Source organism: Syngnathus floridae, chromosome 10 (assembly GCF_059516105.1).
Source record: "Syngnathus floridae isolate MCC-2025c chromosome 10, RoL_Sflo_1.0, whole genome shotgun sequence".
NCBI lineage: Eukaryota > Metazoa > Chordata > Actinopteri > Syngnathiformes > Syngnathidae > Syngnathus > Syngnathus floridae.
This window is the reverse complement of record NC_142422.1, coordinates 14535465-14544539: the sequence shown is the minus strand read 5'-3', so window position 1 is coordinate 14544539 and position 9075 is coordinate 14535465. Positions and strand designations below refer to the sequence as shown.

At 51.0% G+C, this 9075-nt stretch overlaps 1 protein-coding gene across 8 annotated transcripts; it reads right to left on the bottom strand.

Moving 5' to 3' along the window:
• Window positions 1-519: 519 nt before the first annotated feature.
• myo1eb (myosin IEb) lies at window positions 520-7800 on the bottom strand. Of its 8 annotated transcripts, none has more exons than XM_088388020.1 (27): window positions 7636-7800; window positions 6890-7027; window positions 6721-6810; window positions 6160-6254; window positions 5995-6082; window positions 5836-5925; window positions 5632-5763; window positions 5321-5455; window positions 5091-5223; window positions 4835-5031; window positions 4689-4769; window positions 4430-4516; window positions 4269-4355; window positions 3906-4073; window positions 3752-3837; window positions 3594-3675; window positions 3260-3529; window positions 3088-3165; window positions 2893-3007; window positions 2660-2829; window positions 2431-2576; window positions 2105-2251; window positions 1853-2010; window positions 1718-1792; window positions 1460-1643; window positions 1028-1203; window positions 520-929 (listed from the first exon to the last, which is right to left on the bottom strand). In XM_088388020.1, the coding sequence occupies exons 1-27, from the start codon at window positions 7636-7638 to the stop codon at window positions 817-819; spliced, it is 3324 nt and encodes a 1107-aa protein (XP_088244146.1). In that variant the 5' UTR covers window positions 7639-7800; the 3' UTR covers window positions 520-816. The 8 variants fall into 8 exon arrangements, 7 of the variants coding, with proteins under 7 accessions (XP_088244146.1, XP_088244149.1, XP_088244144.1 ...); XM_088388023.1 differs by having other exon boundaries at window positions 3115-3165; XM_088388018.1 differs by having other exon boundaries at window positions 3088-3259; window positions 3324-3529.
• Window positions 7801-9075: the final 1275 nt, after the last annotated feature.

Here is a 9075-nt window from a genome sequence, read left to right as displayed (position 1 = left end):
TTCCTTTGATGTATGCAGTGACGCCATTAACGGGCAAATACATATCACGCCAGCACGATTTGGTGGCTTTTACGAAATCTTCCCGCGTGCACCAAGCGCCGAACAACGTCGCTGCGTTCAGTCACGTTCAAACATAACAGGACGGGACTCGTGTTCGAGGCACATACGTTTCCCACCAGCACCTGGAAGCAACATGATCGAACTAAAAAAGGCAAATCTTGAATTTATGTTTTTCGAGAACTGTTTCTCATATTTTAGCATTTTCAAATATTTTATTTGCACGCTAGCTACGTTCTTTAGTCATTTCAGTAAGCTTTATTTTTAAAATTTCTTTAGTGGGGTTGGTGTTCAAAAGTCAATCATGTATAGCACAACGAGTTGCTAATTGTGTATGAAATGCGCTACAGAAATAAAGGTGCCTTGCCTTTTCGAATCCAGACAACACAACAGATGTCACTTTTTCTTGGCGTCGTTGACCTCCGGCTGGAACACTTGGAAGGCTTAAAAAGAACAAAAGTGTGAATCCCAACTCATTCATTTTATTCAAGTTGAGTGACTTAGTTGATTTCAGTCGAACAGAACCCTCAGCAACATCAATTGGCTTCAAATGAATAAAGGTGAATGAACAAATCTCAGCCGTCAATTTGACTTTCTCCCCGTTTTCCATGGCAACAAGCCACTTTGATGCCAGCTAGCAGCACATTGACCCGTGACCCCTGGGGCTTTAAAAAGAAAGTTTCTTTTTCTGAAATAGTAATGGAAAGGAAAATGTAAAAGAACTCCATCCATCCATGGATGGATGAAGTAAAAGAATGGTCAGTTTGCTATGACCTCAACATCTAGATCTTCTCCACGTAATTTCCGGGGAACATTCCCTCTCGTCCGCGAAGGCGTCCAAACCACCAGCCCGATGGATCTAAATGACAAACCTATGATGGTTAGAAAAAAGAGAAAACGAAGGAAGAGGAGGAAGGGAAATATGAAGAGGAGGGGGCAAAGAAGACGAGTGCGGCAAGTGCACTGGTACCCTCAGTGAGAATCTCAATGACATCATCCATGTTGAAACTGAGCTCATCTGTGTCTTGGGCATCGTAAGCGTAGAGGGCGCGACACTGTGGGGAACGAGGCTTCGACTTGGGCGCCGGTTTTGGTCGACCTGCTCCAGGGACTGGCTTCAGCTCCTTGGAACGCCGACGCTGCAGCCTAAAGGCAAGCACAAGCCGAGTGGGTGGAGTTGTACCGTTGTGACACGTCCCCCACCAGCTTGCCTAACTTCATGTCCCGGACTTTGCATGCGGCTATCATTAAGGTCACTAAGTATACGTGTCAGGTCGACTTTGAAAGGCTTTACTCGGGTTTATGCGCACGTCACATAGCGATTGGCCAACGAGTTTGGCTCGACTCGCTTGCCCCTGGCTCAAAATCCGTTGGCATGAGAATGAGCACTGAGTGTTCTCACCCGGCAGCGCCCTGGTCCGGGACGTTCATGAAGCCCATGTCCACGTGCTGAGCATGGCCGCTGTTGCGCTGATGCCGGTTCTGGAGTCGAGGAAGACTGGGCTGCTCCATGCTGGACTGCTGCCTCAGCGATGCGCCTCTGGAGGAGCTTCCTCGGCGTGTCCCGACGCCTCCGTTGTGAGGACCTGAGGAAGTCACGTAGGGGGAAAATCAGCCCCACACTCCCCGTCCTTAAAATGGTGGAATGTTCAACCGGTACCCGAGTCATTCTGGGCAGTGGGTGCGGCCCAATTCTCTCGGTAGAAACTCTTCCGGTTGTCCCTCCTGGTGGGTCCTGAGAAAAGACAGTGAGTCAGAAAGCCTGCTTGCGCTCACCAGAGCGTTTGGTGCTTACGTGAGCTTTTGGGAAGACCCGGTCCAATGGTGACACGCAGAACCTTGCCACTGGGTTTCAGGACTGCCTCGTCCCCCTGACCCAGCTGGAACTGGATCTGTCTGGAACCCGATGAGCTGAACGGGCCCCAACCTCCCTTCTTGACCTTGAACTCCAAACTGAAAGTGGAGGGGAAGGTGAAGCCCAATCCATCTGAACCGGGAGCCCGACTCGGCTGGCGCGAGGACGCCTGATGGACTTGTGGGTACTAACAGGTTGTTGAACTTAAGCGGAAGATTACTCTGAGTTTTCTCGTGATGACGTTTGACGAGTAGACTGAGGAACTCGGTCTTGAAAACACTCTGGAGAACACTGTCGTAGTCTTGTTGGTGGACGATGAAGATGTCGTCTTGAAGGGCACTACATGCAATACGCAAAGATTGCCACATTTCAGCAGGCTTGCAGCTTTGTCACCAAACGGTGAGCTCCTCAAATTGTTGTCGTGCCATTTGCTCAATGTTTTTTGCGCTTGGTTTTCCAAGACCTGTCCAAGTCTGCCTTTGGGTTCCCGTGAAACAGCTCTGACCGTACTGTCGTACCTTAAGGAGACAGACTGGATATTGGCGAGTTCCACCTTCCTCTTGAGAACCTCCTGTATTTGACCCTTGTCCAGCCCCTGTTTCACCTTCTCACGACCGATCAGGTACAAGAATTTGGGGGTGAGTATGAGGTCACGCTTGACCATCTGCTCCAAAGGATAAGAGCAAAGTGTGAGGCCGAGCAGCTTTCTCCTCCATGGTGCCTCCAGTTCAGTGTCCCTCCTCTTACCCTGAACCTGCGGTCAAATTTGATGACCACGTCGGCAAAGTCGATCCTCTCCCTGCGGCCGACAAACTGCCGGATCTCCGGATGGACGTCGGTGCCGATGTAATCGCCCACAAAGTTGCGGTTCAAGCTGTTCTGGCGCCGTTCCTTCTTGTTCAGCAGGATGTCAGACGCTGGAAGACAAAGAAAGAAAATCGCGAGGACGATGACAGTGCTGAGCGGAGATGAGGTCTCACCTTCCTCCCTCATCTTGACGTACTTGCGGACGGCGACGTGCTTCCGCCAGGCCTTTTGGATGAGCCGGGCATAACCGTTGTACTTCCTCTCCCTCATCTCTTCCAGCAGGAAGAGCTGCAGGAGAGACAGCGGCTTTTTGCTTTTAAAGGAAAAAACACCTGCACCTGCGCCAGCCTTGGCACCTGCGCCGGCACCTGCGTTGTCGCCGCATGCCTTCGTACCGACTCGGGAGCCTTGACAAAGACTTTCGTCTTCCCCAGCTGGAATTGGTCCTGGTCCATGTTGACAGATTTCAGTAGGTGCAGGACACCCTGACGCTCATCACCTTGCCAGGTGGGCCAGGTCTCTTTGGTCAGGACAGCATACCTGAGCAGCCCAGATGTCAGAGAAGGCGGGCGATGCCATTGCCGTGTCATCTCTCGACGCTGACCTCTGCAGGAACTTGCTGAAAAGGCGCCGGTACGCATATCCGGCTCGGCGGACCCGGATGTTCTCGCGGAGGCCCAGGTACTCCACCTGGTGCCGTACTCTGCTCTCCTCCCAGTCCCGAGGGCGTTTGGTCTCGTTGGGTTTGATGCAGCGAACGTAGTGAGGCGTACACCTCATGAGTGTCTGGACCAGCGTGTTGGCTTGTTTCTACGCAGAGGCGAGAGGATCAGAAGGAGGCGAGCGAGGGCGAGAGCGAGAGCGAGCCGCCCACCTTGATCTTGCTGCCGGCCGTGGTGGGCCGTCCTCTCTTGTCCGCCTCCAGGTTCTCAGGAAAAAGCACTCGAATGAAGGGACTGACATAAAAGCACGGCGCGCTGCCATCAGCTCACGACTACAAGGTTGTGGCGTAGCATGCTGCCGGGGACTTACAACTCGCTGCCTTGCATCAGCTCAATGATGTCGTTGAACAGCACATCTCTGTTCCTCTCGCAGAAGCCGCTGACGTCATAGGACACCTGAAAGACACATGCTCCGTCAGACGGGGTCACCGAGCAGGGGCCGCACTAGCTCCGCCTACCCACACCTTTCCGGCGTAGTGGTGCACCACAAAGCCTTTGTTCCAGCTGCTGAAGTGTTGGTGTGAGCCCACTTGACCTTGAAGTTTCTGCAGCAGAGTCTGGTCAGCGCCATCGCCTTTGGCGTGCATGGTGGCGCACACGTCATCCAACACGCTCATGATGCCAGGAGGATTCTGGGAAGATGTAGGGTGGTCAACTCAGACATTGCATCCAAAAGACTCGTTCACATTGCTCAAGAACTTTGGTATTAAAAGGTTCTCAGCAGCTGCCAAAATGGCAGATTGCAAAGAACGTGAGCCAAAATTAACAGAGTGAATTTGAAATGAAGAGGACACAATGTCGAAAGGCTGTGCCATTGGACAACTCACCAGCTTGGATTCAATGAGGTCACACACAACTTTGTTGTTGAAATACTCGATGGGCATCCACTTGATGCCCTCCTGAACGTACTCCTCCTACACACGCATAGGGACAGAAGTTTGAGAGGGAGGTTCTTGGATGGCAGGAATGGCTGGTGAAATCATAACACCTGCTCCGCCTTCAATGTGAGTTCAATGAAAATCTGCTGCAGCTTCTCGTTGACAAAGTTGATGCAGAACTGTTCAAACCCATTTTGCTGAAGTCACAAAGCAAACGAGGGGTTAGCGAGGAGTCTGTGTGTGTGTGTGTGTGTGTGTGTGTGTGTGTGTGTGTGTGTGTATGTGTGGGTGTGTGTATGTGTATGTGTGTGTATGTGTGTGCGCGTGTGCGTGCGTGCGTGCGTGCGTGCGTGCACATGGTGGTCGCACTTGGAAGATCTCAAAGCCGTAGATGTCCAGGACTCCGATGTTGAAATCCTCCCGGTCCTTCTGTATGGCTCTATTGACACACTGACACGCATAAACACACAATCAGCGAAAGGCGATGGACCAGGACAGTGCGGATGCAGACTCACGTCCACCAGGAAGTCAAAGAGGCGGCTGTAGAGGGCTTTGGCCAGGGCGTCACGGGTGAAGCAGGCCTGCTCCGTGTTGAGGGTGACCGAGATGGACTCACTCTTGCCGCCCCACTTGCTGTCCATGATCCTGCTGGTCAGTTTGCTGCATAGAGCGTCCTGGGGGATCCCCAGCAGGAAGGACGGGAAGGCCAGAACTGAAGCAAGCGCACGGCGTTACATGAGCTCACCCGCCACCCCATCATGCGTAACTTACAGTCAGCGCTCTCCACCACCGCAAAGTTGTTCTCCTCGCGAAAGTTTATGTTGCCCAGGTGGAGGATGCCCGCGACCAGCTGAACGACCGAATCCTGGTCTTCCATGGACAGGCCTACCACTGACATGGCGCCCTGACACGGTAAACACACATTCATACAGACGTACAGAAGGGGACGAAGACATCGAAGGGGCGACAAACGGGGAGGGAGGGGGAAGGTGCGGACCCACCAAGGTGTCAGAGAACTCCTTCTTGTCGTTGACGTCTTCGACTGTGAAAGTTCCCGATTGGTTAAGGTAGTTGTAGTAGTCAGGGATTGTGACCCCCAGGTTTTCCCTCTGCTCCCCGCTCGCCCCCTCCAGCAGCTGAGGGCCAGAGAGGTCAAAGGTGAGCAGACTGAGTTAGTAGCGCTGGCCGAGCGCTGCCTGCTGCAGTGGGAACAACTTGCTGCAGTGGGAACAGCTCGTGCCTGGCAAAATCCGGGATGCTATCCGGCAGTCCTGACTCATATCTGCTGCTGCCCGCTGGGACCTGCTAGTACCTGGTAGTAGATGTGGAAATTCCTCTCTCCTGGATTTTGCGAAACCACTCGGCTCTTCTCCAACAGGAAGTTGGAGATCTTTCCTCCGTCGGGAGCGCCGCCACGGCCAAACTGGATCTCAAAGTACTTTCCCTGTCAGGGGAGTGCACTTGTCATGCGCATTTGGGTTGGGGTGTGTACCTGCGTGCTCGTTCCAGTACTCACAAAGCGGCTGGAATTATTGTTCCGGACCGTCTTTGCGTTCCCGAAGGCCTCCAGCAGGGGGTTGGACTGCAGGATGATGTCCTTCACGTGCTGCACCAGAACCAGCACGCACACTCCTTAGGGCCCCGCCTCCGCTGGAGCCCCACCACCTCCACTCACCTGCACCTTGTCACCACCCCCTGACACCTTGGATACGTAGCTCATGATGTATTTGGCCGCCACCGTCTTCCCCGCGCCACTCTCACCGCTGAGGATGGGCCACAAAGTCAGATGGGAAGTCAGAGGAGAGGCCCTCTCTGCTTTAAGAAACAAAGTCCTGCCCACCTGATGATGACACACTGGTTCTCGCAGTCAATCATCATGTTGCGGTAAACATCGTCAGCCAACGCGTAGACGTGAGGCGGGTTCTCGTATTGAGCCTGCGACACAGGACATCATCAAGAGACACATGGTGGTGGTGTTGGTGGTGGGGGGCTCAGGACTCAAAACAAGCCGGTGGAGCCACCTTGGGGTGGTTACGACAACTAGTAGTAAAAAAAATAAATAAACACGGATGTGCGTTTCTGACCGTCTACGTCTTGCGCATTGCTACACCCCGCAAGCAACCTCGTGGCTTCAGAGACTTTCCTAAAATAAAACATGATGGTGTGACATATGGAAACTGCATTTCGTGCACTTGGGATATTTCCTTGGACTGGATTGACTTTTATGGGGTTGTGTTGGGTCTCACTTTCTTAAAGAGCTTTCAAAGGCACTTTTTGACTCAACGCTTGAGAATCTCCGCGCCAGGCTCATATGCAACAGCTTCAAAATCTACCAGCAAGCCAAAGCTGACGTTGCAGGTTGACGATTAGAAATGCGGATGTGCAAGCGTGCGTGTGCTACCGCGCCCTGGTACAGGTCCACTTCTCGGTCCGTGAAATAGGGAAGTTGTTTAAATGGATTGACGGAGATCAGAACTGGTCCAATGTAGGTCTGACAAAAATGGGTCAAGGGTTACAGGAGCAGTGGCTGTGATGGACTGAAAACAGTGCGCGCGTGTGTTTGAGGATACAAAGATGTAGTCATCCATATATCTCTTCTTGAGGTTCTCCGTGATGGTGTCCTCGTTGATTTTGGACAGGAGCACCATGTCGTCCACGCCGCTCACCTTCACGTCCTGAGCCAGCCAGTGATAACGCTCTTTGCTGCCCTGTGTGGGTGGGGCAATCACGAACACTTACTTAATTTTTTTGGTCCCAAAAAACGCGCGCGCACTCGAACTGGCTTCAGGCTTGACTGGTGCACAATGTCAGAGAACGTCCTGATAATGTGAGCTGCGGGTGTGTCTCCTGAATTTTCAGCATTCCAAAGTCCTGTTGGCTCATGTTAGTGGACACACATACACACTCAGCCTGTGCCTGGAGTTAGGGTAGTGTGTGTGCGTGTGCGTGTGCGTGTGCGTGTGTGAGTGCATGCGCGTGTGTTGATGCCCAGAGCTGATATGGCAATGTACTTTTGGGTTACAATAATGTTTTGGCATTGTCTCTTTTTGTTTATTTTTAACCATTTTGCTTGAAAAATGTTTGATACACTGATATTCTGATCTGCTAAACAAACCAGAAACCAGGACAACCAGGAAAAAGAAATAAGTCAAGGTAAACGTTACAGAACAGAAGCAAGCGTTCACAGCCCCAAGTACAAGGATCGGAGGCTAAATGTGGATTAGAACCAGCAACAAGACAAGGAGCAGAACTACGATCACACACACACATGGAGCAAAACCAGGATAAAGGTGTGTCACCAAGACGTTGGCCTCACCATGTCTGCTGCGGTCACTCCCTGGAAAGTTGACCCGCAATGTATCCAGATCAGACGAGTCCACTTCAGTCCACGCAGCTACTTCGGAGGCAGACAGTGTCAAGGCAAGTCGACTCCGTGCAGGTGTGGACAGGTATGGCCGTGCCTCCTCCTTCATGGAATTCCGGGGAAAACCCACGCGTGCCCGCCCCCTGCTGTCGGGGAAAAAAACAACAGGTCTTTATGACTTTTTTTTTTACGGTAAGATCGATAACACAACAAGCTGACCAAAACCTCCCCACTGAGCCATACGTCTAGTTTAAGTTTTATTTACGTCCATGCGTTTTATTTAAGATTTAGGGTACTCTCCTCGATCGCCCTTCGTGCGAGTTATTTTATTTTACTCTGATCCAGTTGTGGAGTTATATTTTGGATGAATATACACTGTTTAATGTATTTAATTCAATCGTACATGGTCTAAAGAAGGTCTACATTTAGACGTCTAAATGTGGTTAAAATAATAACCACACTTTACACGGATTAATGGTTGTTTAAAACGAAGCAGTACAACTTCTGTACATTATTTATACAACTTACAGCTGGTTTAGAGTTTAGTATTTCTAAATATGCTCATATTTGATGGATTTAATTATGTCGTCTATATTAGGTCTATAGATAGCCGAATTATATACGCGTCTAAAATCAGTCTACACCAGTGGTCACCAACACGGTGCCCGCGGGCACCAGGTCGCCCATGAGGACCGCATGAGTCGCCCGCAGGACTGTTCCAAAATTATCTCAAATAGCGGCACTTGTCAGTGAGCTGCATCTATTTATTTTACAGTCAAACCTCGGTTTTAAAACGTCCTGGTTATTGAACAAATCGGAATTCGAACAAAAATTTCGAGATTTTTTTGCTTCGGTTGTCCAACAAAATTCGGAGGTCGAACCTCGCATGCTGAGCCGAGAGGAACCAAAAAAACCCGACCGCGCGGCCCAGATGCCGACTGATTCCATTGTTATTGTATTTTCGTTACTTTGAGGATTGTATTAACCCATAATCATGCCTCCAAAGAAAGCAAGTGGGAGCAGTAAAGCCACCCTAAAACCCAAAGACGCTCTTAAAGCAATGCGACAGTGAGCGCCCGGCGCGATACGGTTGCGCGATCGGACCAAATTAAGCTCCCTGCGCACTGAGGTCAACTTAAATTTTGGAAAGTACATCAAGACATTAAAAATATTTTCTTAATTCTAGCGACGGCTCTGTCACAATAATGCGACCAGCGCGGTGCAGTTGCGCGGTCGGCGACGCGCTACTGTTGCGCGTTCGGCGGTGCGCTGCAGTTGCGCGATCGAACAAAATTAAGCTCCCTGCGCACTTAGGTCACCTTAAATTTTGGAAAGTACATCAGGACTTTAAAAATATTTTCTAAATTTCACCGACGGCTCTGTCACAATAAT

Excerpts from the sequence above, each read along its gene's own strand:
- myo1eb (XM_088388018.1), bottom strand. Across the intron at positions 3,838-3,905 it reads TGCACCACTACGCCGGAAAG|GTGTCCTATGACGTCAGCGG; the intron begins GTGTGGGTAGGC and ends TGTGTCTTTCAG. Across the intron at positions 1,204-1,459 it reads CCGGACCAGGGCGCTGCCGG|GCTGCAGCGTCGGCGTTCCA; the intron begins GTGAGAACACTC and ends GCTTGCCTTTAG.